The sequence below is a fragment of the Pseudopodoces humilis genome, chromosome 20 (assembly GCF_049639895.1).
Source record: "Pseudopodoces humilis isolate 2021_Gansu_Grassland_sample_001 chromosome 20, ASM4963989v1, whole genome shotgun sequence".
Classification (NCBI taxonomy): domain Eukaryota; kingdom Metazoa; phylum Chordata; class Aves; order Passeriformes; family Paridae; genus Pseudopodoces; species Pseudopodoces humilis.
The window spans coordinates 4,056,588-4,083,718 of NC_142219.1; the positions used below are offsets into that span (position 1 = coordinate 4,056,588).

The 27,131-nt window shown below is 56.3% G+C and overlaps 2 protein-coding genes across 5 annotated transcripts; both read left to right on the plus strand.

Annotated features, from left to right (window-relative positions):
* Window positions 1–73: 73 nt before the first annotated feature.
* UNG (uracil DNA glycosylase) lies at window positions 74–4,579 on the plus strand. Of its 2 annotated transcripts, XM_014253779.2 has the most exons (7): window positions 74–202; window positions 781–975; window positions 1,052–1,147; window positions 1,863–1,960; window positions 2,310–2,398; window positions 2,712–2,890; window positions 3,351–4,579. In XM_014253779.2, exons 1-7 carry the CDS (start codon window positions 113–115, stop codon window positions 3,489–3,491), a joined length of 888 nt encoding a protein of 295 aa, XP_014109254.1. In that variant the 5' UTR covers window positions 74–112; the 3' UTR covers window positions 3,492–4,579. The 2 variants fall into 2 exon arrangements, with proteins under 2 accessions (XP_014109254.1, XP_005524365.2); XM_005524308.3 differs by lacking the exon at window positions 74–202 and having other exon boundaries at window positions 662–975.
* Window positions 4,580–4,940: 361 nt separating this feature from the next.
* ACACB (acetyl-CoA carboxylase beta) lies at window positions 4,941–26,780 on the plus strand. 3 transcript variants are annotated; one of them, XM_005524576.3, is made up of 53 exons: window positions 4,941–5,065; window positions 5,479–5,882; window positions 6,557–6,683; window positions 7,093–7,231; window positions 7,468–7,577; window positions 7,733–7,814; window positions 8,209–8,307; window positions 8,587–8,696; window positions 8,950–9,060; window positions 9,206–9,415; window positions 9,726–9,896; window positions 10,123–10,284; window positions 10,459–10,622; window positions 11,170–11,320; window positions 11,397–11,500; window positions 12,101–12,182; window positions 12,792–12,937; window positions 13,007–13,157; window positions 13,278–13,412; window positions 13,812–13,958; window positions 14,035–14,223; window positions 14,540–14,640; window positions 14,721–14,809; window positions 14,888–15,012; window positions 15,326–15,439; window positions 15,522–15,635; window positions 15,996–16,085; window positions 16,179–16,297; window positions 16,502–16,639; window positions 17,063–17,162; window positions 17,255–17,362; window positions 17,513–17,569; window positions 18,140–18,181; window positions 18,250–18,465; window positions 18,549–18,704; window positions 18,999–19,202; window positions 19,667–19,822; window positions 20,085–20,207; window positions 20,517–20,786; window positions 21,111–21,208; window positions 21,333–21,453; window positions 21,635–21,745; window positions 21,903–22,046; window positions 22,127–22,247; window positions 22,393–22,489; window positions 22,630–22,726; window positions 22,941–23,076; window positions 23,334–23,511; window positions 23,638–23,750; window positions 24,245–24,399; window positions 24,537–24,707; window positions 25,274–25,410; window positions 25,528–26,780. In XM_005524576.3, the coding sequence occupies exons 2-53, from the start codon at window positions 5,488–5,490 to the stop codon at window positions 25,652–25,654; spliced, it is 7,113 nt and encodes a 2,370-aa protein (XP_005524633.3). In that variant the 5' UTR covers window positions 4,941–5,065; window positions 5,479–5,487; the 3' UTR covers window positions 25,655–26,780. The 3 variants fall into 3 exon arrangements, 2 of the variants coding, with proteins under 2 accessions (XP_005524633.3, XP_014109252.2); XM_014253777.2 differs by having other exon boundaries at window positions 14,721–15,012; XR_015774201.1 differs by lacking the exons at window positions 22,630–22,726; window positions 22,941–23,076; window positions 23,334–23,511; ... (3 more) ...; window positions 25,274–25,410; window positions 25,528–26,780 and having other exon boundaries at window positions 22,113–22,247.
* The last annotated feature ends 351 nt before the right edge of the window (window positions 26,781–27,131 follow it).

The following is a 27,131-nucleotide window of genomic DNA, read 5'->3' on the forward strand; positions in this document are numbered from 1 at the left end:
GGCCACGCCCCCAGCGCACGCGCGCGGTTTTGGCGCCAAAATCGAGTCCCACCCCCCATTCCCCTCACTCACCCCCGGCCGCTCTCGCTGCCTGCCCCGCTCCGCCGCAGCCATGATCGGGCAGAAGACGCTGCACTCCTTCTTCAGCCCCGCGCCGGCCAGAAAGCGCGGCCGCTCCCCGGAGCCGGGCGGCGATTCTGAGGTAGCGATCGGGGGGCTGAGGGAGCTCGCGGCTCTGGAGCCGGGGAGAGGGGAGGGACGAGAGGGGTCTGGTGGCGGGACGTGCGTGTCTGGCTGCGTGTGTGTGGGAGGGGGCCTGGGGGCACTGGCGGCCTTTCCTGAGGGGATGGGGCGGCGGGGGGGGCAAAATTTCCAAACTCCCGCGCTGCTCCACGCGTGGCTGAGCTGCCAATCGAGCGGGCACGCTCCACTGCCGCCCAATGGGCGCTGACACCCTCCGTGACGTTACTGTTGCTAGGTAGAAACCTCCCCGCCAGCCGCGGCGACCCAATGGGGAGACTCGAGCGTTTTTCCCGCTCACCAATAGCGAGCGGGCGTTTGTGCTCGCGCCTGCGGGTGGCCAATGGGGGCGCGTTCTGTGTTTTGCCGCGAAACGGTCGCGTGCGGCGGGGCCGCCCCGTGGGCGGGCGCTGTCCCGCCATGGCCCGGCCTTGTCCCGCCATGGTCCGTTCCGCCATGGCCGCGCTGCTCCCCGGCCTTGTGCTCTGCCCGCCGCGCTCCCGCATCCTCCGCAGCCGCCCCTTCGCCCGCTGCTTCCAGGTGAGCGCCGCTAAGAAGGCGAAGGAAGCCGGCGATGAGGCGAGCCAGGCGCTGAGCGCGGAGCAGCAGGAGCGCATCCGCAAGAACAAGGAGGCGGCGCGGCAGCTGCTGGCGCAGCGGAACGTACCCCCGGGCTTCGGCGAGAGCTGGCGGCGGCAGCTGGCCGGGGAGTTCTCCAAGCCCTACTTCGTGGAGGTGAGCAGCGTTCCCCGATCCCCTCTCGCCCCGAGCGGCCGCTGCGGCCCCCGCTGAGCCCCCGCTGCCCCCGCAGCTGATGGCGTTCGTGGCCGAGGAGAGGAAGCGCTACACGGTGTATCCGCCTCCCGAGCAGGTCTTCACCTGGACGCAGATGTGCGACATCTGGGATGTGAGTAGAGCCGCGGGGGGGGGTCTGTCAGCTGCTCCGGGCAGTTTAAAACCGTGGAGGTGCAGGGTGGGTGCACAGAGACGTTCCCTCAGTGTTTGCTCCCTTAAACTTGGGATCCTGTGGGATGTGGATGCTCTTTGTTTGGCTCACTTATAAATCCAGCCTTCCCTTTCAGTCTGATACCAAACCGTGATTTTATTGTTTTATCGCCCTCAGACACCACAGAACTTCCTCTGATCCTTTTGATCTTTTGTTCTGGTGTTAACAGCTTAACCTAGTTCATAGTCTTTTAATCTTGAACATCTCTTGTTCTTTCACTTGATCAAAAAAGGAGTATTATTGAAAGAAAATCAGACAGCACAAGGTAATGTAATTTCCAATAAAACCTGTCAAAAATATCACAGCAAGTGTGGCATAAAGCTGAAATGGGATGAAACCTGCTTGGAAAATAACAAGGTGGTTTTTGTGACTGTGAAAATTATATTAGTTAGGTTCATTATTTTGGCAGCAAAGCCATAGGGATGCTAATCCTTAGTGTTAGGTGGGCTCTGTGCTCTTTAGCAGTGACACATCTGGGATTTAACTTCAGTTTCTTGGAGGAGTTGGTTTATGGCACTTTTTTGTCTCTATTTTAGGATAAAGCTCATTTATTAACTTTTTTCCCCACTCTCTGGGGAATAATGCTAATTCAATGGTAACCAAGGTCTGCTTTCAGGTAAAGGCTGTCATTTTGGGGCAAGATCCATACCATGGACCTAAGCAAGCTCACGGGCTCTGTTTCAGTGTCCAGAAGCCTGTTCCACCTCCCCCCAGGTATGAAAATTAGCAAAATCCCTTTTGTTCCTTAATTATTTGCAGTTCTGCAGTGCTCAGGGCTGGGAGAAAATTGGTGTGAAATGGTTAGCAGCTACTTAAATTTGAGTTGTGCATCACCTGGAAGGATAATTCTGTGTAGTTTGGGTGCTATTCAAATGTAAATTTCCATTTCCAGTCTCATTAGAGCTTCCAGGCAGACACACAGAGTCCCTGCTGCCCTGCCTCTGCAAATGGCTTTATCAGCTTAAATAATAAGATTAAAATCAGTGTTCTTCTTGCCTGCTTAGAGCAATAGGTGGTGCTGCTTGCTCTTGTCATATTAAAAATCTGCTGGTTTGGTTTGCAGCTTGGAAAATATTTACAAGGAGCTCTCTGAGGACATTGAGGGCTTCACCCACCCTGGCCATGGGGACCTTACGGGCTGGGCCAAGCAAGGTGAGCTCAGAGACACTCAGTGATGTGCCCCATGTGGAGCAGAAAAGAATTTTATCTAAAAAAAATAGACCTGTGGCTGGAAATAATCCACCTGTAGGAGAGAAAATCACTTCTGAGTCCCTTAAAATGAAAATTTGCCTCATCAAGAGAAAAGTAGGTTGAATCCCAGAACGGGGTGGGTTGGAAAGGAGCTTAAAGCTCAGGGACACCTTCCACAAGCCCAGGTTGCTCAGAGCTCCATCCAGCCTGGCCTTGGGCAGTCCAGGGATGGATTAACCCTTGTTTCACCCTCTGGATGTGCTTTGTTTGCCAGGAGTGCTCCTGCTCAACGCGGTGCTCACGGTTCGGGCTCACCAGGCCACGTCCCACAGGGAGAGGGGCTGGGAGAAGTTCACGGATGTCGTGGTGTCCTGGCTCAACAAGAACCTGCACGGGGTTGTTTTCATGCTCTGGGGAGCCTATGCCCAGAGGAAAGGCAGCTCCATCGACAGGGTACAGCTCCTTTTCCTCAGTCCTTCCCTCTCCCTGGTTTTTCCCTCAGTTTGGTGGACACTAGAGGGCACTTCCTTGACGGAATTGGGAACTTTCCCTGCCTGGACTCTGTCAAATCGAGTCACCCTTCTGCTCCAGCTTAGCCTTTGCCAGAATTAAGCAAGAAAAGTGGAGCAAGTGTAAGCTCCTGTTGTCAGCAGTGCCTCACAAGGACAGAGCTGTTTTTCCTAGTTAAGGGCTCATGAATCAATATGAAATCTGCTGGTGGGATGACAGCAATTGGGAAATGCCAGGGTATTTATGTCTTTGCTTAGTGGGACAGAAGTCTTGGTCCTTGTGGCTGGTTCTTTGGGTCTCAGACTGGTGCAGGACGGGGTATAAGGGGAGATCACACCTGCCCTGGAGGAGGAACAGCCAAAACCCTGCAAATCTAACACGTGGTTTCCTCTGCCGTTCCCAGAAGCGTCACCACGTCCTGCAGACGGTTCATCCCTCACCCCTCTCTGTCAACAGAGGGTTTTTCGGCTGCCGGCACTTCTCCAAGACTAATGAATTCCTCAAGAAATCTGGGAAGAAGCCCATCGACTGGAAAGCACTCTGAGCTGGGGCTGAGGCTTGGGAGCAGCCCCTGGCTCAGGGGTTGGGGCATTTCTGAGAAACTCCTGCTGACCTGAGAATTGTTCTTTGGGTGTTTGATCAGTGAACAAGTGACCAAGTTTTCAGAGATGGTTATATTTTTGTTTTAAATGCTTATTTTTCAAGAGCATGTTGGAGTGTTTGATTGACAGCTCTGCTTTTTGCCTGGTTTAAGCAAAAAGAAAGAGCCCAAACACCAGAGTTCTGTATTAATTTGTGGTCATTGTGGCAATGGGAGTTCTATTTTCAGACTCTGGTGAAGGGATGGCAGTTCTTACTGCCAAAAGCTGCCCAGCTTTTGTACATGCCCTGCTGCCTCCTTTCCACACAAATCCAGTTTTCCTATTTAAATGGAGCTGACTCCATGGGAGGAAAAGGCTTTTGGTTTTAGCTTTTTGCTACAGATTTATTACAAAAATGGCTCCTTCAGGCTGTAAAGAAAATATATGGCCAGGAGTGTTGCTTGGTATATTCATGATCTCAAGATTTTGGGATAAATCCTCCCAACAGCCTCAGGGAGGCTGTGATCAAGACCCTTGGTAATGCTTTTGAATTTTTTGCTGGCCTTTAGACAGGAAAATCAAAAGGTTTTTTTGGGTTCTTCCTGGATATGTAATCACCTGGATGACGGGTGAGCTGTCATCATACATGGGGGATACATGCTGATGGCAGCAGTGAACTTTTTGTTCATTGACATTTCCCAGTTAATGGACTGATAGTTGCAAATTACTTCAGATCTTAATATCTTAAAAGAGGGAACTTTGTGCTTTGCCACCTTGGGAGCAAATTAAAGTTTCCACCTGCTGTTGGCAAAAACTGTTAGGACTTCCAGGAGGAAGAGGTGTTGGCTTCATACTCCTGGGTTTCCAGCCTATCTTTGACTTTGTAATTCCTTTAAAGGAAGTGAAGAACCCTTTTTTTTTTTTAAATAAGCCAGTTTTTACAGAATATCTTTGTAACCCTCTCTGAGGTAACACTATCACCGGTGATGTTTATACTGTCTGTGGCCTTGCTGTATATGTTGCTTGCTTGTTTGTTTCTTTTTTTTTATTTTCCCAGTGTGTGTGTTGTTTGTTTTTGTTTTTTTTTAAATAAAAATTATTTTGCTTACATGATCTTGCATTGGTACTTTAACCCAGGGAGGGAGGCGGGGTGGAATGGGGAGTCCCTGTTCCCCCCAGGGAGCCCAACCCAGGATCACGTCCTTGTCCTCGTCCCAGTGACCAGGCACAGGGCCAGGGCACCTTTGTCCCCCAAGGATCGGGTGTCCCCCTCCCTCTTCCCACCCTCATCTCCAGCAGAAGTTTTCCACACACGTTAGCAGGGAAATATTTGTGCTTGACGTGACCGTCACGTGCGAGACCCGACTGGAGCGGCCGGGGGAAGGGGGGCCGTGCTTCCCTTGGGGGCTGCCCTGGCACGGGGTGGGCTCCGGCCTGGGGAGCTGGGGGCGACAGATGGACACAGGGAGTGACCGGTGACACCGGAGTGACCGGAGGGGTCTGACCCGGCGGAGGGGGCACGGGGCTGGCAGCCATGGTGAGGGGGCGAGGGGTGAGGGGAGGCCGAGGGGCTGAGGGGATGAGGGGAGGGTGAGGGGTTGAGAGGCTGAGGGGTGGGCGAGGGGTTGAGGTGCTGAGGAGCCCGTGGCGCTTCTCCTTCACCCCCAAGCCCAGCTTTGACGGGGATAATCGGCCGCGCTTGCCGGGATTTGGGGGTTCCGTTCGATGCTCCCCGGTGTGAGGGCCGGGCTGGGGGCCGCCATCCTGACGGTGCTGTGAGGGCCGGGCAGGCGAGGCCGTGGCACCCGCCCGGCTCCTCACGGAGCTCCGGGCAGGGGAAGCAGCTCCGCCTGAGGGCGGCCGGCACCGGGAGCGGCGGTGTCGGAGCTCTGGGTTCGGGGCCGTGGTTTCGGCGGCACAGCCGTGACCGCGGTTCCCGCTGTCCCCCAGGGCCCGTGAATGCTGCCGGCTGCGCTGCTCCTGCTCGCTGTGCTGCTGCTCGTTTGGGCCAAAATGTCCAACTCTCGGTGTGAGCAGGAGAAGGAGCCGGAGCAGAGTCCGGCGGGGCTGCCTTCCGCAGGCGGGCCCCCGGCACGGCCGAGCCCCGCGGGCCGGCAGCCGCCGCGGGCGGGCGCGGAGCAGGAGCAGCTCGCCGTGTACAACCCCGCGGCGCTGCGCCGCCCGGGCCTCGCCAAATTCGTGCTGGGCTCCTTCGACGACAACTCCTCCGATGATGAGCTGATGGCCACGGCCTTCAGGGTGGGCCGGCGGCGCAGCAGCCTGGCCGGGGTGGGGGGTACCGTCCCCGAGCCCCCCACCGTGAGCGCCCCTCTGGAGCCCAGCGCCGGCATCAGGTAGGGATGGCAGCCTCCGATGGCCGGAGCGCGGCCGGGCAGGGATGTCCCGGTTAGAGAGGGCGGGTGCTTGTGGTGGGTGCATTGCTGTTGGTAAAATTGGGGTGCACACGTGCTGGTGCTCCTCGGAACCCTAAGGTGATGCCTTCAGTCCTGCTTCCTTTGTTGGGGGGAGAGCCAGTGTCCTTGGATGTGTGACAGCAGTGCCACCTGCACCAATGTGGCAAGGACCAGGGCAGGGGGAGTCCCCGCAAAATCTCTAGTTTGGATGTGGGGCAGCTCACTCCCTGCTGGCTGCAGCGGGCAGCTCCCATGGAAGCGCAGCTGACATCCAGAAGAAATAACTGGAAACCAAATGCTGCTGTCTGCCTCCTCCGGCTGCTCTGCTCCAGCTAAAAATAACAAAGCTTTGGCTGCAGAGACGTGTTGTGACACTCGACAGCCCGACAGTGGGTTTGAGGTGGTGCTGCCAGCAGTATCCATACTGCTCTTCTGTCCTTCCACAAATAAGGAATTTCCTTATGTCCTGCCTGAGTTGCATTGTAGATGTGGTTGATGACCTTTGCAGGACAGGCTTTGCAGGGGGTTTGGGGCTGGGGGAGGGCTCACTGGAGTGACTCTGGTCTCTCTGTGGTGGCCCTGGCCTCAGTGACAGCCACAGTATCCCACCACAGGCCCAGCATGTCAGGGCTCAACCTGGCAAAGAGGAGCCACAGGAAGATGGACCTGCAGCGGGATTTTTCCGTTGCCTCCCCAGCGGAGTTCGTCACCCGCTTTGGGGGCAACCGTGTCATCGAGAAGGTCTGTCCCCACGTGTCCCTGCTTGTGCCTGCATAGGGGGTCACTGCTTTCAGCTGGGGCATCTTAGAGCACTGCCCAAATGTCCTGTGTCCTCTGGGCTTGGAGCAATGGCAGCCCAGAGCTGTTCATTCCATGGCTTCATCACTCTTATGGGCTGGGAGAGGGAACCCCATGCAGCAGTTTTGCACAAACGATAGCCAAAGTCCCATCCTTGATTATCCCCAGTACCAGACCTCAGAGATGTTGAAGAGTCCCATGCTTTGCTGGGATGTACATCCAGCTGTCAGAAAGCTCCTGATGAACACATTCCCCCTGCTCTGCTCCACACCCATCCCTTGCCCCTGCGCTGCCATCTCTTGGGGTAGCAAGGACAGGGTTCACCCTGCCACCCCCTGTCCCTGTCCCCCAGGTCCTCATCGCCAACAACGGCATCGCTGCTGTCAAGTGCATGCGCTCCATCCGCCGCTGGGCCTACGAGATGTTCCGCAACGAGCGCGCCATTCGCTTTGTGGTCATGGTCACCCCCGAGGACCTCAAGGCTAACGCAGGTAATTCCTGAAAATATCCCAAAAAGGAAGTTCCCTACCTGAGGCTGAGTCGGGGCAGCCCTTTCCTGCCTGGCATGTGAGGGCTCTGCACAGCCTGGAGTCACACGCTTTCCTCCTGTGCAGCCAAATCCAGGAGTAAATAATTTTTCGCTGCTCCAGCTTCCCCAGGATGGAGGATGTGGGAAAGGGTGCCACTCAGGGATCTGGCTCCCACCACTCCCCGTGCTCTCTTGCAGAGTACATCAAGATGGCAGATCACTATGTGCCTGTCCCTGGAGGGACGAACAACAACAACTACGCCAACGTGGAGCTGATCGTGGACATTTCCAAACGGATCCCAGTCCAGGTAGTGGCCATTTGTGTGTCTCCCACCTTCTTGCCAAGGGCAGTTTCTGGGCAGAGGGGACACCCCAAAAGAGGGTGAAGTCCCTGTGTGCTGAGGAGCTGGGCACAGTGCCAGCACAGGGGTAACACTCCCACTGCTGCTTCTCCTTGTGCCAGGCGGTGTGGGCTGGCTGGGGACACGCCTCAGAGAACCACAAGCTGCCAGAGCTGCTGCAGAAAAATGGGATAGCTTTCCTAGGTAAGGTCTCACTGCTTCTCTGTGCTGAGTGTGGGGCTGGTGTGTGCACTCACAGTCACTGCCAGGGACACTGCACTGGGAATGCCCCTTTGGTGCCTCTGGCATGCCCAACCCATGGAGTGGCAGTCCTCAGGCTGGTTTCCTGGGGCATTCCCAGGAATCCTACTGTTTTCTGAGTTTTCTCTGTAATGTTCAGGCTGATGCAGTGTTCACAGAGGAGCATTGGATGGGGAGCAGACTTTGTGGGATTCCCAGCCTGAGCTTTGTCCTGAGCTGGGCAGTGGATGTGGGGGGGGTTCCTGCATCCCCAGTCCTTGCAGAAGGCTGGTGGGGCTCACTCAGTGATGGACTGGTGGGTTGGACACCTCTTCAACTCTTCCCTCCCTCTCTGAAGGCCCCCCCAGTGATGCCATGTGGGCGTTGGGGGACAAAGTTGCCTCCACCATCGTGGCTCAGACCCTGGAGATCCCCACGTTGCCGTGGAGCGGGAGTGGTGAGTGCCTCCTCACAGCCCCCACATCCTCCCTGCTCCCCTTCCATCTTCCCTGCCTCTCCTTCCCCCCAAAACAAGCATCAGGATTGGGGTCCTTGGCCCAGCTGGCCACGCATATTGGGGATCCCACTGCAGCATCTGATTTGGGCAGGGGGATTTTGGAGATAGGGTGCATGGAAACAAGGGACATTAAGGAATCCTCAGCTCCCTGGGCACACCCAGCGTGCCACTCCAGCTGTGCCATCCTGGTGGTGACCATAGCCCTGGCCATATCTGCAGGTCTGGTGGCCCAGTGGTCTGAGGAGGACCAGAAGCATCAGCAGACCATCAGCATCCCCCTGGAGACGTACGCGCAGGGCTGCGTGAAGGACATGGAGGAAGGCCTGGAGGTAAAGCTGAGCCCGTAGGCAGCTGCTTAGCTCTTGCTCACCATGATTCCTCCTCAGAGCCTGCCTGCCCTGGCCCTGCTGGCCTCCCAGCACACACCACAGTGACACAAGGCTGTGCCAGCAGCAGTTTGTCCCGCTGAAAAAATGTCATTCGGGATAATCCTGCTCAGGGATGCCTGGAGTTGTGTGGGCTGTCAGGGTGGTGAGCTGGGGTCCAAAACACTACAGTCACCCCAGCCCTTGACCCTCTCAGGTGGCCAGGAGGATCGGCTACCCCCTGATGATCAAGGCAGCAGAAGGTGGTGGGGGAAAAGGAATCCGAAAAGTGGAGGCAGCAGAGGAATTTAGTGCCTGCTTCCGGCAGGTGAGAGGTGCTTGGACTCCCCATTTCTGGTCCCGTCCCATCCTGGCAGGGTCCTGCTCCCAGCTGGAGCACCTCCCACTTCCTGGCACATCCTGGGATTGAATTTGGGGGGTGATGCCAGAGCACGACACTCTCCCCGCCGCAGGTGCAGGCGGAGGCGCCCGGATCCCCCATTTTCCTGATGCAGCTGGCGCAGCACGCGCGGCACCTGGAGGTGCAGGTCCTGGCAGATGAGTACGGCAACGCCATCTCCCTCTTCAGCCGCGACTGCTCCATCCAGCGCCGCCACCAGAAGATCATCGAGGAGGCACCGGCCACCATCGCTGCCCCTGCTGTCACTGAGATGATGGAGAAGGTGTGTGGCCTGATCTAGGGGCAGCATGAGGTTTTGGTGGGTTTATTGAGGTTTTAAGAAAAGGGGGGACCCCTGAGCTGAGCAGGACTCCCTGTCCAGGGTGGTCAGGCACAGGAACAGCCTCCCCAGGGAAGCCATCACAGCCCTAAGCCTGCCAGAGTCCAGGGAGCGTTTGCACTTTCAGGCACATACATGGTGGGGTTTTGGGGGTGTCCTCTGCACAAGCAGGAGTTGGACACTGATCCTGCAGGTCCCTTCCAAGCCAGGATACCTCATTATTGCATGATCCAGGGATTTCCCTCTCCCACAGTGCGCTGTCCGCCTGGCCCAGATGGTTGGGTACGTCAGTGCAGGCACCGTGGAGTATCTGTACGGCGAGGACGGGAGCTTCCACTTCCTGGAGCTGAACCCCCGGCTGCAGGTGGAGCACCCGTGCACGGAGATGGTGGCAGATGTGAACCTCCCGGCTGCCCAGCTGCAGGTACCTGCTCACCCCCCAGGGGTGTTAGAGGAGGCAGTTTGGGCATTTAAGGAGGAGAGCTGGGCTGGAGCCTGGCAGAGGGAAGCTGCCCCATATCCCAGCATGGAGGGTGCAGGAGAAAGCAGTGTGACAGCTTTCCTTCTACTCTGGCTTCCCACTGGGAACTCTCCATTCAGACTCTCTGTCGGGGTCTCCCTGGCAGCTCAGGCCTTTGTTTCTCCTGCAGATTGCAATGGGCATCCCCTTGCACAGGATAAAAGACATCCGGGTGCTGTATGGGGAGAGCCCCTGGGGGGACACCCCCATCTGCTTCCACAGCCCCTCCAACCCCCCCGTGCCCAGAGGCCACGTCATCGCTGCCCGGATCACCAGCGAGAACCCCGAGGAGGTGAGCAGGGGTGGGGACAAGGGGACCCTGCCACCTGTGGGGTTGAACTGGGCATGGTCCTCCCCAGCCAGATAATGTTCATGGGATCGGCGCAATCCATGGGGGTTCCCCTTCCCTGTCTTGCTGCATGAGTCTCAATCCTGGTCCCTTCATCTCTGTTCTTCTTTGGTTCAGGGTTTCAAGCCCAGCTCAGGTACAGTGCAGGAGCTGAATTTCCGCAGCAGCAAGAACGTCTGGGGGTACTTCAGCGTGGCAGCAGCCGGGGGGCTGCACGAATTTGCTGATTCCCAGTTTGGACACTGCTTCTCATGGGGAGAGAACCGGGAGGAGGCCATCTCGTGAGTGTGGCAGGATGAGTTGGAGGGCATGTGTCCTTGGGAAGAGTCACAATTGGTGTGTGAGCTGGAAAAGTGTTTTTTTGTCTGACAGGACCAGAAGGGTGCTGCTGTGCTAAGCACCTGACTGTCTGGCCAAAGCCAGAATTTTTTGGACTGTGGTGGTGCTACGGCCCCAGTTCATCCACCTGATCCTCCAGGACATGTTGAAGTCATCTGCTGGGCATTGCTTAGTGCCCATGAGCAGAAGTGTCCATTCAGGAACTGAGCAGTAGCTTCATTCAGGGCTGTCTCGTGGCCAGGTTGGATGGGGCTTGCAGTAACCTGGTCTAGTGGAAGGTGCCCCTGCTCATGGCAGGGGGTGGAACAAGATAATTTTTAAGGTCCCTTCCAAACCAAACCTTGCAGTGATTCTACTCTGTGAGGATGCTGGGAGCTCAGGAGCTCAGCACTTCAGGAGCTCAGTGCCCCAGATCCTGAAGCTCCCCAGCTCCCTCTGCTGAGAGCCAAGTGCCGTCTTCTCAGTCATTAATGCCTTTCCCCCTAAAAGGAACATGGTGGTGGCCCTGAAGGAGCTGTCTATCCGTGGGGATTTCCGGACCACGGTGGAGTACCTGATCAAGCTGCTGGAGACAGAGAGCTTCCAGAGCAACGAGATACACACAGGCTGGCTGGACCACCTGATCGCTGAGAAAGTGCAGGTGGGGGTGATGCCCTGGGGTCACCACTCCCCTTCCTTGGGGTAAGACCCAAACCCTGTTATTTTTGCCCCCACAGGCAGAGAAGCCAGACACGATGCTGGGGGTTGTCTGTGGTGCCCTGAACGTGGCAGATGCTGCTTTCAGGACGTGCATGACTGACTTCCTGCACACGCTGGAGAGGTGCGGAGTAGGGGCTGCCCAGGGGGGGCTCAGTCATGTAGGGGGCACCTTCCACCAGACCTTGGTTGCTCCAAGCCCCATCCAGCCTGGCCTTGAGCAATTCCAGGATTGGGGAAGCCACAATGGAGACCTGAGTGTTGTTCCTCTGGGACATCTTCCATTTTTGCTTTGCAAATTTAGTGACAGTAGTGCTGTGACAGGGGTATGTGACAGGGACAGGGGTATCAACTGTGGCTCACAGCTCTGGCTCCTCAGTTATCACTTTGTCTGGACAAAAGGCTTCCCATGGCTGGGTAAACAGCTTTCAAGGGGAAGTGGCTTTGCTGCACAGCTTGCTTTTGTTGTTGAATATCAAGGTTATTCCTCCAGCCTTGGAGGACTCCCGGGGCTCTCCCATGCACCTTATCTGAGTGTTCTCCCAGTGCCTGGCCTCCCTCCAGATCTGGCTATGCACGGTGCTCATTTGGGTCACTTAAAGCTGACACTTGTCCCCTCTGGTCACCATTGTGCCCTCCCACCAGGACTGGGAGCACTGCTGACATCCCACACACTTGGAGAGGCCGGGAATGCCGTGGGGCTGATCCCTCCATTGTGTTTCAGGGGCCAGGTGCTGCCAGCAGCCTCCCTGCTGAACATCGTCGATGTGGAGCTCATCTATGAGGGTGTGAAGTACATTCTGCAGGTGAGGGCAGGGCTGTGCTCCCCCCAAACCAGCTACAGCACTTCTCAAAGGGTCAGGAACATGCTCCAGTCCCAAGGGAGAAAAGTGAAATAAATACGAGGTTGTCCTTTAAAAATGGGCAACATAAAAGTGAGGTTAACAACCTCATAACCTTAATAACCTCGTTTTAACCTGACAGACATCTTGATACACCCTGTTGCCCTGAGTTTATTAAGGGACTTCATTTTCTTGCTTTTAAACCAAATTAATTGGACTTCATGCAAAACTTCTTACTCACAATGAAAGTGGCAGGTGAGCCATGTATTGCACCAACGCTGGGCTATGAATTAAGCCAACTCTGGGCTGTGAAATAAACCAGCTCTGGGCTGTGAGTTGAGTTAAACCAGCTCTGGGCTGTGAGTTAAGCCAGCTCTGGGCTGTGAGTTAAACCGGCTCTGGGCAGAGTTGAGCAGCTCTCGGTGCAGCCTGAGGTTGTGCCTCCTGTCTCCCCAGCACAGCCCCATCCTGTGGCAGCAGCTGTTGTGCTGATCGTGGGGAGGTGCCCCCCAGCCCCCAGCCTCGCTGTTCAGTGTGTTTTGGGGTTGCACTGAGGCTGTCCCCTGCCCGCAGGTGGCCCGCCAGTCACTGACCACCTACGTGATCATCATGAACCGCACGCACATCGAGATCGACGTGCACCGGCTCAACGACGGGGGGCTGCTGCTCTCCTACGACGGCTGCAGCTACACCACCTACATGAAAGAGGAGATCGACAGGTACCCCCTGCCAGGGCGCCCTCCCCGATGGCCAGCAGCCGGCTGGTGACGCCTTTCCTTCTCCCGTAGGTACAGGATCACCATCGGCAACAAAACGTGCACCTTCGAGAAGGAGAAGGACCCGACGGTGTTACGCTCGCCCTGCGCGGGGAAGCTGCTGCAGTACATGGTGGAGGACGGCGGCCACGTGGACGAGGGGAAGGTTTATGCGGAGATCGAGGTGAGCTTTGCAGAAGAGCTGGAGGAGCAACGTTCGGCAAAGACGGAACCCCGCTCGTGGGATGTGCAGCCCGTGGGTGCTGCTGGCTCGGTGACCCCCTTGGTGTCCCCTCCTCGCCAGGTGATGAAGATCATCATGACGCTATCAGTGGAGGAGGCGGGGAGGCTGCACTACATCAAGCGGCCGGGAGCGCTGCTGGAGGCCGGCTGTATCATCGCCCGCCTCCAGCTCGATGATCCCTCCAAAGTGAAGCCTGTGAGTCTCCTGGGGGCTGCCATCCCCTCCTGCCAGCTCCCAGCTGACATCCTGGGAATACTCCCTAGGGAAGAAAATGGAAGAGCTGCAGTGATGAGGCATCATAGTGATGATGATGCCATGTCTTTGGGCTTGCTTGGGCTCAAGTGCATGCTCCTGTGCTTCCTCGGTGTGCAGAGGCTCACATGCACTAAAGATATGCATTTATAGCACCAAAATCTCCACTTTTCCCGTGTTATTTTCATGATGAGACACTGGCAGATCCACTATGCTCAGGTGCTTCCTCTGTATCTGACCCAAAGCAGGGGTTGTGCTGGTTCCTCTGGGCCAGCTGCAGCTCTCAGGAGCTCTGTCCCTGTCAATGTGACAGATCAGCCCACCTCCCTCTGCCCTCTCCAGGCACAACCATTCACGGGGAGTCTCCCAGCCCAGCAGACCCTCCCCATCACTGGTGAGAAGCAGCACCAAGTTCTCCGCAACGTGCTGGACAACCTGACCAACGTCATGAATGGCTACTGCCTGCCCGAGCCCTACTTCAAGACCAAGGTGGGTTCCAGGCACCGGGTGTTTCACCCAGTTGTCATGAGGGCAAGTCCAGCAGCACCAGCTTCTTCTCCCACAGGTGAAGGAATGGGTGGCACAGCTGATGAAGACCCTGCGGGACCCTGCCCTGCCGCTGCTGGAGCTGCAGGAGATCATGACGAGCATTTCAGGAAGAATCCCGCTGGCTGTGGAGAAGTCCATCCGGAAGGTGATGGCGCAGTACGCCAGCAACATCACCTCCGTGCTCTGCCGCTTCCCCAGCCAGCAGGTGAGTGGCAGAGGGGGCTCACATCCTCCTAACTGCAGCCAGCTGGGAGCTCCTGCCTGAATTTGTGCTGCCAAGATTTTATAACAAAGGAAATGAGCGAGGGAAATATGTGAAAGTTTGTATTTTCTATGTGTGTTTGGTTTTATGTGTGTATTTGCTTCCATGTGTGTGCTGCTTTTTATATTTGTCACTTTGCATTTCTCACTTTGGGGAAAAATAAAACCTCAAGGGAAAGGCTTTGGATGGAGTAAGGAAAGGGGGAGCTGGCAGCTTTGTTCCCCTGAGCCACCCCGGACCCTGTCCCCTCTCCCCACAGATTGCCAACGTGCTGGACACTCACGCAGCCACGCTGCAGAGGAAGGCTGAGCGGGAGGTCTTCTTCATGAACACACAGAGCCTGGTGCAGCTGGTACAGAGGTGAGCCCTGTGCTGTCTGTGACCCCCCTGTCCCCCCCATGGCCACCTCCTCACAGCAAGATGGGCTCTTCGCTCCCCAGGTACCGCAGCGGCATCCGGGGCTACATGAAGACAGTGATGCTGGACCTGCTCAGGCGCTACCTGCAAGTGGAGACACAGTTCCAGCATGGTGAGGGCTCGGGGCTCTCTGGGGGAGCTGCAGGGCTCTCTGGAGGAGCTGCAGAGCTCATCATACCCTGCCCCACAGCTCACTACGACAAGTGTGTCATCAGCCTGCGGGAGCAATGCAAACCCAACATGACCCCTGTGCTGGAGAGTATTTTCTCCCATGCCCAGGTGGCCAAGAAGAACCAGCTGGTGATCATGTTAATTGTGAGTACATCCCGTGCCAAGCACTAGCACCAGCAAAGGCTGGTGGCAGGGAAGAGCCAAGGCAGCTCTGCATCGCTTGAAGTGTCCATTCCTGCCTCGTTATTGCTTTATTTTAATTATCTTTCCTCCTGGCATTGTGTGACTATGCTTGGGTCAAAGAGAGCCCATTTTAGTGCTTTGGGTCTTGTCTCTTTTGGCTGCATGGGGCTGGGAGTGCAGGATGAAGCCATCCCCTGTGGGGCTGGGGTTTGGGATGAAGCCATCCTGCACAGCGAGGAGCCTGAGTTGAGCCATGGTGGTTGTGACATTGCAGGACCACCTGTGTGGCCGTGACCCCACGCTGACAGATGAGCTGACGACCATCCTCCATGAGCTGACACAGCTCAGCAAGGCCGAGCACTCCAAAGTGGCACTGAGAGCCCGGCAGGTCAGCCAGCACCATGCAGTGCCATCCCATTCCTGTCCCCATCCCTGTCCCCCACACTCCCAGCTCCTCTCTCCCCTGGCAGGTGCTCATTGCCTCTCACATGCCCTCCTACGAGCTGCGGCACAACCAGGTTGAGTCCATCTTCATCTCCGCTATAGACATGTACGGACATGAGTACTGCCCTGAGAACCTGAAGGTTGGGAATTGCGTGTTTTTCCAGAGGGAATTTGGATGGCTTCAGGGAGGGGGTCTGTCTGCAAGTGGTTTAGTCTTTAAAACAGCTAAAAATCACTCAAAGCCTTGCTGCAGTGGCAGTGTGGAGCAGAGGAGGGGGTGAACCCCAGTGCTGCCAGTCCCCATCTGTTGCTCCATGCTCCATTTGGCAGGGAACAGATGTGTGGATCCATGTCTGGCTCTAGTGGTTTCCCCATGGTGGGCTGGGTGTTCCATGGCACCCTAGTGACCAGTCCTGCACAGCTCCACATTGAGAGACCCCCTAAACAGAGCAGGGAGCTCTCACTTCATCCTTGCCCTAAATTTTGCTTTCTTCATGCAGAAACTGATCCTGTCAGAAACCTCCATCTTTGATGTGCTTCCTGTGTTCTTCTACCACACCAACGAGGTGGTGCGCATGGCAGCACTGGAGGTGAGGCCTGGGGGGCATAGAGGGGGCCTGAGGGTGGCCTGGGGGGCCCAGGGGTGGCAGGGGCACAGTGGTACCTCCTGTGTCCCCTCACAGGTGTACGTGCGGCGGGGGTACATCGCCTACGAGCTGCAGAGTCTGCAGCACCAGCAGCTCTCTGATGGCACCTGCCTCGTGGAGTTCCAGTTCATGCTGCCCTCCTCCCACCCCAACAGGTACAGGGGTCCTGCCCACACACCTGTCCTGCTCCCCTGGACTTGGTTCTTTTCATAAAGCTTCCGGGCAAAATGGGTGCTGCCACCGCTCTGTCCCATTGCCAGTGGAGCAGGGTGATCCCCCTCTGGGCCGGGGTCCCCCGTGGGAGCTGTGTGGTCCCACATGGTGCCTCCACCAGAGCTGACACTTGCTCCCCATGGCAGGATGTCTGTCCCTATCAGCGTCTCCAACCCTGACCTGGCCCGGCACAGCACTGAGCTCTTCATGGACAGTGGCTTTTGCCCCACAAGCCAGAGGATGGGAGTCATGGTGGCCTTCCACAGATTTGAGGACTTCACAAGGTGGGAGTGCAGGGACACGCCTGGCCAGTGTTTGTGCATTTTGGGTGCCACTGCAGTCATTGGAGAGCAAAATAGGGTGGAAGAGCCACAGCTGGGGGCAGTTGGGCAGTGCTAGAGGCAGCCCCAGTTCCCACCACAGCTGCAGACTGGGTATTCTCAGTACTGCACTTACCTTGTGAGGACATGAGGTGGCTTTTGGGGACATGTGAAGCATGGGGAAAGCTTACATGGCTCAGGTTAAACTCCTCTGCACACTAACACAGCAGAGCTCAGAGCTGCCTTCCATGAGCTGTGTGTTTGCTGGGGATGCTGGGGCCATTGTGCCCATGTCACACTGTCACAGTGGATTGGTGGTGTTGTCCCTTCAGGCAGGGGGTGGGCACAGCGTGCTGCCTTGTGACCCCATCCCTGCTGTTTGGGCAGGCACTTCGATGAAGTGATCTCGTGCTTTGCCAACACCCCGTCGGACAGCGGGCTCCTCAGCGAGGCACAGGCCACCACCTACGATGAAGAGGACACCAAGGTGGGCATGAAGCTGCTGCTGAGACCCCCAGGTGGTGTTTGGGACAGCACTGATGCTGCTGGCCAGGGTTGACTGTGGAGTTTTGTTGCCAGAACATCCGTGAGGAGCCGATCCACATCCTCAACATTGCACTCTGCTCAGCTGACTACGTGGAGGACGAGAAGCTGGTGCCCATCTTCAGAACCTTTGCCCAGTCCAAGGTGTGTTCCTGCACACCAGAGCACTGTACCCCAAGGCACTGCCTCCTCCCCATGCAGTGCACCCCAAATTGCTGCAGCTTGGGTTTTGTTGCTCCCTCAGTGGAGATGTTTAAGCTCTTGTTATTGGTGGCATCTTCTGTTTCTATGTAGAAAAATATCCTCGTTGAATGTGGTCTCCGGAGAATCACCTTCCTCATTGCCCAGCAGGTGAGTGCAACAGTCTCTGACATCTATAAATACCTTATGACACAGCACTGAGTGATGGATGGGCCCAGTGCGCTTCAGGAGATGGGAATTAATTAATGAGCAATTCAATGAGTAATTCATCTCCTGTATCATCCTTTATCCTACTCATGTTTCCAGTAACGTGTTTCCTGCAGAGCCACTCCGTAGCTTTAAGCTGCCTTTAGAAGCCCTCACAGAGTAGAAGCCTGGAATGGTTTGGGTGGGAGGAAACCTTAAAGTTCATCCTGTTCCATTCCCTATCGTGGGGTGGAACTTTCCACTATCCCAGGTTGCTCCAAGCCCTGTCCAGCCTGTCCTTGGACACTTCCAGGGATGGGGCAGCCACAGCTTCTCCGGGCAGCCTGTGCCAAGGGCTCACCTTCTTCACAGGAAACAATTTCTTCCTAAAATCCAACCTAATCAATTCCTCCCAATCCTTTTCCCTTTAGGGGAGAACAAAGCCTGCAAGGTTTTTTTCTTTTTACTGGAGAATCAGAACAATCCTCTGCGGGCCAGGCCTATTCATGTTGTCTTCTCTCCCTTTTGCTGCAGAGAGAATTCCCAAAGTTTTTCACGTTCAGAGCCAGGGATGAGGTAAGATCCTGTGGGAGTGGTGCCGGCGTGGCGCTGGCCCAGCCCTGGCTCACGGCTGTGCCTGGCAGTTCGCAGAGGATCGGATCTACCGGCACCTGGAGCCGGCACTCGCCTTCCAGCTGGAGCTGAGCCGCATGCGCAACTTCGACCTGACGGCCATCCCCTGTGCCAACCACAGGATGCACCTGTACCTGGGGGCTGCCAGGGTGCAGGCAGGCACCGAGGCCACCGACTACCGCTTCTTCATCCGCGCCATCGTGCGCCACTCCGACCTCATCACCAAGGCAGGGCGGCACAGGGGACCCCGGGGCCACAGTGAGGGTGCAGGGGTGGCCTGGCCCCTGCTGAGCCACCTGCTCCATCACAGGAGGCTTCCTTCGAGTACCTGCAGAATGAGGGCGAGCGAATGCTGCTGGAGGCCATGGATGAGCTGGAGGTGGCCTTCAACAACACCACTGTGCGCACTGACTGCAACCACATCTTCCTCAACTTCGTGCCCACTGTCATCATGGACCCGACCAAGGTGTGTTTCTTTGGGTCTTGCTTCCTCTGGCTTGGAAAGGCTTCTCTGTCATCCCCTGTGCTCAGGACCACTGCACAGATGGGCAACCACCCCAAACCGTCTCTCCCTGTCCCCAGTGGAGAGGGTGGATATCAGCACCAGGCCCAACCAGGAGGCATGGAGAGACGGAAGGGGCTCACCCAAAGCAAATCCAAAATGGCTCTTTGGGGTGGACATGCAACAGGGCTGTTCCAGCCTTGGCATGGTGTGCTCAGTGTTGTCCCTGGGGTCACCCTGTGTGCCATCTCTGAGCAGATTGAGGAGTCGGTGCGCTCCATGGTGATGCGCTATGGCAGCCGCCTCTGGAAGCTGCGGGTGCTGCAGGCCGAGGTGAAGATCAACATCCGCCTGACTCCCACTGCCACCGCCATCCCCATCCGCCTCTTCCTCACCAACGAGTCGGGATATTACCTGGACATCAGCCTCTACAAGGAAGTGAGGGACCTCAGCACTGGCAGTGTGAGTAACCCCAGCTGTGACTGCAGGAACCCAACCACGCTGCCCGAGTGCTGCCGGCTCTGGCAGAGCTTTGGGGGGACTTCTGCAAAACTCCTTGTGCACCTGCAGTGCTGGTCTGCCCAGAGCCCCCAGACTTCCAACAGCATTCCTACAGCTGGATTGGTTTCATCCTATCTGTCTGCATCCAGTTGAGTTCCTTGGTGTGGTACTTTGTTCAAAATACTTTGAGGTTCATCCAGTTGGGTTCCTTGGGTTGATGCTGGTGAGGAGCTGGGCAGTTTTGAGCACTGGAGGTGAAGGTCACTGTTAGGGCGTCACTAGTACTGGCATCACATCAGTGTGACAGTCCCCTCAATAGCAAAAAAGTGGGTGGAAAATCACCTTGACCAAGCAGGGCTGAGCAGTGCTGTAGGGGAAGGGTCACCATCCAGGGAAGACAACCAATGCTCTGCTTCCCTCTCCAGATCATGTTCCAGTCATATGGGGACAAGCAGGGGCCGCAGCATGGGATGCTCATCAACACCCCCTATGTCACCAAGGACCTGCTTCAGGCCAAGAGGTTCCAGGCGCAGTCCTTGGGCACCACCTATGTGTATGACTTCCCAGAGATGATCAGGCAGGTGAGTCTGGCTGAGCAGAAAGAGGCTCCAAGTTACTGCATTTGCTCTTCATCCTCATCCTCCCCAAATATTCCCACCTGAGGAAAAGGTCCCTCTCATTGGGCTGTCGAATGAGAAAACAAAACGAGCCCGAGCCCCAACATTTTTGGTTATATGAAACATTTCCAAACCAATTCCTAGCTTTTGGAATTCCTTAAACTAGATGGTCTTTAAGGTCTCTTCCAATCCAAACCATTCCAAGCCGTGTGCTGTGTCTCCACAGGCTCTCTTCAAGCTGTGGGGCTCCTCGGACCTGTATCCCAAGGACATCTTGACATACACTGAGCTGGTCATAGACTCACAGGGCCACCTTGTGCAGATGAACAGGGTCCCTGGAGGCAACGAGGTAGCAGGGAATGATTTGGAATTGGGCAGGGGAAGCAGGTGGGAATGGCTGGTGGCTTAGTCTGGGAGTGGTTAAAGCTTGGGAGATGCTCCTCAACCATTTTGTCGGTAAATGCCACCTGCAGCTCAGCCTCTGTGTCTCTTGGATGTGCTCTGGTCTAGTTGATAAGGTGATCATCAGTCAAACGTTGACTCAATGATCTTGGAGGTCTTTTCCAACCCAGTTAATTCTGTGATTCTGTAAATAATTCTGAGATTCTGTGATTCTCTGGAGGATTCTGCCCTGTAACCTTGTGCTGTTTCGAGGCAGGTGGGGATGGTTGCTTTCAAAATGAAGCTGAAGACCCCTGAGTACCCCAAAGGCCGTGACATTGTGCTCATCTGCAACGACATCACGCACAAGATTGGCTCCTTTGGGCCTGAGGAGGACCTGGTGTTCCTGAGGGCCTCGGAGCTGGCACGGGCTGAGGGCATCCCCCGCATCTACATCGCTGCCAACAGCGGCGCCCGCATCGGCTTCGCTGAGGAGATCAAGAACTTGTTCCAGGTGGCCTGGGTGGACCCAGCTGAGCCCGACAAGGTGTGTAGGCACCTCCCCTCCTGCAGCACAGGAGAAAACAGAGGGTTTAGCTGGAAAAGGGATGATCAGAGCTAAACTGGGATGTCAAACTGTGGGATCAGAGCAGGGCAGGAGGCCACACCTTCACCCAGCACCATGGGAATGGTTCCTTTGGCTTCTCCCAGGTGGTGGAGGTGAAGGTGCCAGTGCTGGTATGGCTGCTCTGTCCAGCTTTGGTCCCTGAGCTGCTGCACAGCATGGTTTGGGATGGGTTTGGGAAAGATCCGTGTCCCCCCATGCGTGTCGGGGAGCTCCACAAGTCATTCTTCTCCTCTTTGCTTGCAGGGGTTCAGGTACCTGTACCTGACTCCCCAGGACTATACGAAGATCAGCACCATGAACTCAGTGCGCTGTGAGCATGTGGAGGAAGGCGGTGAGTCGAGGTGGGTCCCATATCCCATGAGACACTCCAAGCTCTGCTCTACACCCCACCAGGATGCAGATCCCACCTCAGCATCCTGCCAGGGGCATCATGCAGGGGACACCACGCCTCCACTTTCTCTGCAGGTATGTCCTGCTGGACATCATTGGGAAAGACAATGGATTTGGGGTGGAAAACCTGAGAGCTGCTGGTACCATCGCTGGGGAGTCCTCCCGTGCCTACGACGAAATAGTGACCATCAGCATGGTACAGCTGGGGCCCTTCCCCTCTCTGCTCCTCCCCTCCCTCCTGCTGGCTCTTAAAGTCACTGTGGGAGGGGTAACAGGATGCAACAAGGAGGCTGAGCCCTTCACAGCATCCTTCTCCAGGTGCTCATGGTCTGTGCTGCAGCCCCAGTGACCCCATGTGTCGCTTTGTGTGTGCCCAGGTGAGCTGTCGTGCCATCGGGATCGGTGCCTACCTGGTGAGGCTGGGCCAGCGTGTCATCCAGGTGGAGAACTCCCACATCATCCTCACGGGTGTCACGGCTCTCAACAAGGTACCAAGCTCTGGCTGACGGTCCTCCGTGGCACCGTCCTTCCCACCACTACCTGTGGGGGCTCCTTCCCTGTCCCATAGAACATCGACCTGGACAGAGGTGGAAATTCAGCCTCAGCCCAGAGGAAATTTGTGTTTCCCTTGGGAACTCCGTCTAGGTGCTGGGACGGGAGGTTTACACATCCAACAACCAGCTGGGAGGAGTGCAGATCATGCACAACAACGGTGTTTCCCATGTCACTGTCCCAGATGACTTTGAGGGGGTCTACACCATCCTGCAGTGGCTCTCATACATACCCAAGGTAGGAGGGTGCTGCAGCGTGGAGGTGGGGGATGTCACCCATACCTGGCTGGTGACCTGCCCTCAGGGTCTCCCTTGCAGGATAACCACAGCCCGGTGCCTGTCACTACCATAAGTGATCCTGTTGAAAGAGAAATTGATTTTGTCCCTTCCAAAGTCCCCTATGACCCCAGGTGGATGCTGGCAGGGAGACCCCACCCAAGTAAGTGAGAACAACCCAAAGCCTCTGCAGCACTCCTCCCAAATGCATCCTGTGGGTGCAGAAGATGCTTTTGGCTGTGGGTTGGTGCTCAGGAACCCTTCACTGCTTGCCCTTGCACCATTCCATGTTTTCCTGTACTCCATAGCTCTCAAAGGGACCTGGCAGAGCGGCTTCTTCGACCAGGGCAGCTTCATGGAGATCATGAAGCCATGGGCTCAGACTGTGGTGGTTGGCAGAGCGAGGTACTGCTGGGAGCAGGGGATGGAGCTGAGATCCTGCATTTGTGGCCCCTCACCTTCAAGCCCTGGCTGTGGCACTGCTCTCTGGTGGGGCTGGGGGTGAGGGGAACTGGCCTTGCTGAGCCTACCCTACCCTGCCACAGGCTGGGAGGTCTCCCCGTGGGTGTCATCGCTGTTGAGACCCGCACTGTGGAGGTGACAATACCTGCTGACCCTGCCAACCTGGACTCGGAGGCAAAGGTGAGGTACAAAGGGGTACAGCTGGGGCCAGGTGGCATCTGAGAGGCTGGAGGGGAGGGAGGAGGAATAGCTCAGTGTGATTCTTGGGCATGTCTTGATTTTCCTTGATTCAGGTGAAATCAAGGGTGCTGGGGCAGTTTGTTTTCTTCCAGCTGTTTCATGTGGCATGCCAGGAAGAGCTGGCACACTCTCAGCTGCTCACTGTCTTTTCCAGATAATCCAGCAGGCTGGACAGGTCTGGTTCCCAGACTCTGCTTTTAAAACAGCCCAGGCCATTCAGGACTTCAACCGGGAACACCTCCCGCTGATGATCTTTGCCAACTGGAGAGGCTTCTCCAGTGGCATGAAAGGTACCTGTGCTTGGGATGCCCATATTCCCATGGTGTGACAAACCCCTGCCATGCCACAGGGTCCTGGGATGGCCCAGCCTACCAGGGTATGCACCACTCTGGGATGTGGGGTTGGGTCGGGCTGGGGAGGTCATGTGGCACTGCAGGGCAGAGGTCCCAGGGGTTGGTGGCTTCCTGGTGGCTGTTTTTGCAGGATGGGAGGAGGCTGGGGCAGTGGCAGCTGGGACACCCAGCCCCTGAGTCCCTTTGGCTTTCAGACATGTACGACCAGATGCTGAAGTTTGGCGCCTTCATCGTGGACAGCCTGCGGGACTTCAAGCAGCCTGTCCTGGTGTACATTCCCCCTCACGCGGAGCTGCGCGGCGGCTCCTGGGTGGTCATCGACTCCACCATCAACCCCCTGCACGTGGAGCTCTACGCCGACAAGGAGAGCAGGTCAGCATCCAGAACACCTGTGTGTGTCATCCAAAATACCTGTGTGTGTCAGCTGCCTGGACAGCTTGTCCTAGGATTTATTCTCCTGTGCAGACCAGTCCTTGCTTTACCAAACTTCCCTTCCAGGGGAGGCATTTTGGAGCCTGGAGGAACAGTAGAGATCAAGTTCAGGAAGAAAGATTTGGTGAAGACAATGAGAAGGATTGATAAAGTTTATGCTGAGCTTGTTGAACAGCTGGGTAAGGAAAGGGAGTTTTGGGTAGTGGGAAGTTAAACATGAAGCTCAAGTTGGTGGCAACCACCAGGAGCCCTTTAGTGTCCTTCTGGGAAAACTCTTTACATCTTTTCTGTTGGTGGAGCTGAGAGGATGTGGTGGTACTTTAGAACACCTGGGTGCTCTGTCAATGGGTTAAATGGGTCTTCTCCCATGCTTTGAGATGAAGGATGGCCATGGCCACATTAAATTGGCTCCTGATGCATTAGGAGCTCCTTGCCCCCCTGTCCCTCCAGCCTGCTATAACATCCCACAAAGTCCTTGCAAATGCCACTTGCCCTCTCATGTGGCGGGCACTGAGTGTGGTGTGGCCTCTTTGTGGCCATCCTTTGTGTGGCTGTGGTGTCAGCGTGCCAATGAAGGAGCCGTGTCACTGAGCGTGGGGGCTGATGTGGGAGCACAGAGGGGACATCCTGGTGGCATCACCGGCCGGGCTGCTCATCCCGCTGTGTCCCACAGGGACCCCCGAGCTGTCGGCGGCGCAGCGCAAGCAGCTGGAGAAGCAGCTGAAGGCGCGGGAGGAGCTGCTGCTGCCCGTGTACCACCAGGTGGCCGTGCGCTTCGCAGACCTGCACGACACCCCGGGCCGCATGCAGGAGAAAGGGGTGATCACGGTGAGCCGCACAGGGTAGGGGCTCTCAGCTGACAGGCCGAGGTGGGGGGAAGCCACTTCCCTGTGACATCCCTGCTGCTCTCTGCCCTCCATCCCGCCGGAGCTGGGAGCGAGCGGGATGTGCTCCGCTTTCCGCAGGACATCCTGGAGTGGAAAAGCGCCCGCTCCTTCCTCTACTGGAGGCTGCGGCGGCTGCTGCTGGAGGAGATGGTGAAGGGGGAGGTGCTGAAGGCCAACAGCGAGCTCAGCCACATCCACATCCAGTCCATGCTGCGGCGCTGGTTCATGGAGACGGAAGGAGCTGAGAAGGTACCCCCAGCCCCGGCTTCCTGAGGCACCTCCACAGCCAGGGCATCCCGAGGGATCTCCATCGTTCTCCCATCATTCGGAGGTTTCAGTGGTGCCTCCCTGAGGGTTTCAGTGTGTAATGGGAATGTGTGTTGGGATGGGGAGTGAAGCAGCACCGGGCTGGCTTTTCAAATCAGGTGATCCCAGTTGGGTGCTGGTGCTCAGCAATGGCAAAGCGGTCCCCAAATAAACACTTCCCACCATGACAGGGCTTCCCAGGGCAAAAGTGGGGTCTTTAGCATTTGAGCTGCTGTCAGGTGACACACACATTGCTGTGCCTGCCTCAGGAAGCAGGACCTGCAAAGGAACTGTGTTTTACCCTTTTGCATTTTAAATCATTTGTAAATGTTTCCTGCATTTCAGTTTCCAGACTGAACCTTTAACCTCAACATGGGGTAGAGTGCTGTGCCATAGGGGCAGGACTGGGAAGAAAAGTCCCATCTCCTGGATTTGAGGCTCCAGGAGGAAGAGGGGGCTCGGGCTGTGCAGGCAGCAGGATTCCCTGCCCACAATGCTGCTTTCTCCAGGGCTACCTCTGGGACAACAACCAGGTGGTGGTGGAGTGGCTGGAGAAGCACATGCAGGAGGAGGACGGCACCCAGTCGGCCATCAGGGAGAACATCAAGTACCTGAAGCGGGACTACATCCTCAAGCACATCCGGAGGTGAGTGCCTGTGGGAGCTGGGATGAGAAAAGGGATCCCAGAGATGGGAGCAGCAGGTGGTGGGAGACCAGGCAGTTCTCACTTTGGCCTCTCAGGAATCCGCTCTCTGCCTTGCAGCTTGCTCCAGGCCAACCCCGAGCTGACCATGGACTGCGTCGTGCAGATGGCTCAGCACATCACCGGGCCACAGAAGGCCCAGGTTGCCCATCTCCTGTCCAGGGTGGACACTGATGACCCCTCCTGAGCTGGGCAATCACCACAGGGTAGGAGAAGCACCAGGACACGACCAGACCTCACCTGCCCACCTGGTTCCTCAGCCCTTGAACTGAAGCCTTGGACTCTTGCTCATGTGCCTAAATAAAGGACACCAGCGCTTTGAAGTATTTTAAACAATGGAGATGGTCTTGCCATCCATGCAGAGTCCCCTCTGGCACTGGGAGTGCTGCCAGAGGGGCAGCTTTGGGAAATTATGAACTTGTCTCAAGCCAAGCCTGGAATCTGGACCTGGTACAGAACTTGGTTTTAAAAAAAATCCAAAATATTTTCCTGGTTTAGTTGCCAGCCCTGGCCTTGGTCTTTCAAACAAACACCAGGTCAGACACATCTCATGAGACTGGACAGAGCTGGAGGCACAGACCCCCTGGCCAGGGCTGGTGTCCAGCTGGCTGGGTGCAAGCTGACCAAGACCAGGAAATGAGAAGCAGCCTCCAAGTGATGCTTTATAAACAATTTCTGTCATCCTTCCCCTCGCTGCGAGGCAAAGAGTAGATGCGGCCATGAGTAGCTGATGGCCCAGGAAAGATCTAAGTGACTTAATTTGGGAGCTGCTCCTGTGGGAATGTCCAAGGATCCACCAGGGTTTGGCTGACCTGACTGTTCCTCTCGCCCATCTCGTGTCCTTTCTGCTTCTGCAGAGAATGGAGAGGAGGGAGGATGGCTCCAGTTGCTCCTGCCCCAGTGACCTGGTTCCTTCTCGGAAGCACCAGAGCCAGGGGGAGCTGTCACCTGCTCAGACCTGTACCCTGCTGCTCAGGTAGCCTTTGATCATCTTGGTCATGGAGGGGAAATTGGAAGTTTTCCAGTACCTCTGTCTGTGTCATTTCCCCAGCACAGATTTACCTTGGGCTCAAAGGGAGGAGGTGGGATGGCAATGGAAGGTGGGACACCTGGCTCAAGTGCAGTGCTGGTATTGCCCTGGGGTGAAGGTGTTGGACACCTCCTGGGACTGGGTTGGGGGATCCCACAGAATCTGTGGGAGGTCTCCCTGTCCTGGGGTGGGGATGGGAAGGGTCCTGTGAGTCACTTCCTGGCTGGAAAGTGTCACTGCTGACAGGCAATAAAGGGAACTCCCTGCCCTCTGTGTCTTCTGTTCTGAGCAGGGTTTGGTGTCTCTGGCACTGGGCAGCCCCTTCCCTGTGGCATGGGACCTGTTTGGGGTGGGGCAGCTTTGAGCATCCCTCCTGCCAGCCCCTGTCTCCCCTCCAGAGCTTTTCCAGGCATTTCAGAGGGTTTCAGGAACAGGGTGACACCACAGAGGAGGAACTCTTACAGTAAATACCTGCAAACTCTTACTCTCCTGGAGGATTTGAGCCAAGGATCCACTTTCAACTTGGCCACAGGGTCTGTAAAAGGAATGAAGGCTGGGGAAGCCCAGCCTGACACCAGAGCAGGCAGCACACAGCACATCCAGAATGCCCCAGGTGTAGTGCTAAGAAATGTTT

Coding starts and splice junctions, on each gene's coding strand:
- UNG (XM_005524308.3), top strand. CDS start 682: ATGGTCCGTTCCGCCATGGCCGCGCTGCTCCCCGGCCTTGTGCTCTGC. Junction 1,961..2,309: donor CCTGTTCCACCTCCCCCCAG/GTATGAAAATTA, acceptor TTTGGTTTGCAG/CTTGGAAAATATTTACAAGG. Junction 2,891..3,350: donor AAGGCAGCTCCATCGACAGG/GTACAGCTCCTT, acceptor TGCCGTTCCCAG/AAGCGTCACCACGTCCTGCA.
- ACACB (XM_014253777.2), top strand. CDS start 5,488: ATGCTGCCGGCTGCGCTGCTCCTGCTCGCTGTGCTGCTGCTCGTTTGG. Junction 15,013..15,325: donor AGCTGGTGATCATGTTAATT/GTGAGTACATCC, acceptor GTGACATTGCAG/GACCACCTGTGTGGCCGTGA. Junction 22,727..22,940: donor ACCTGGACTCGGAGGCAAAG/GTGAGGTACAAA, acceptor TGTCTTTTCCAG/ATAATCCAGCAGGCTGGACA.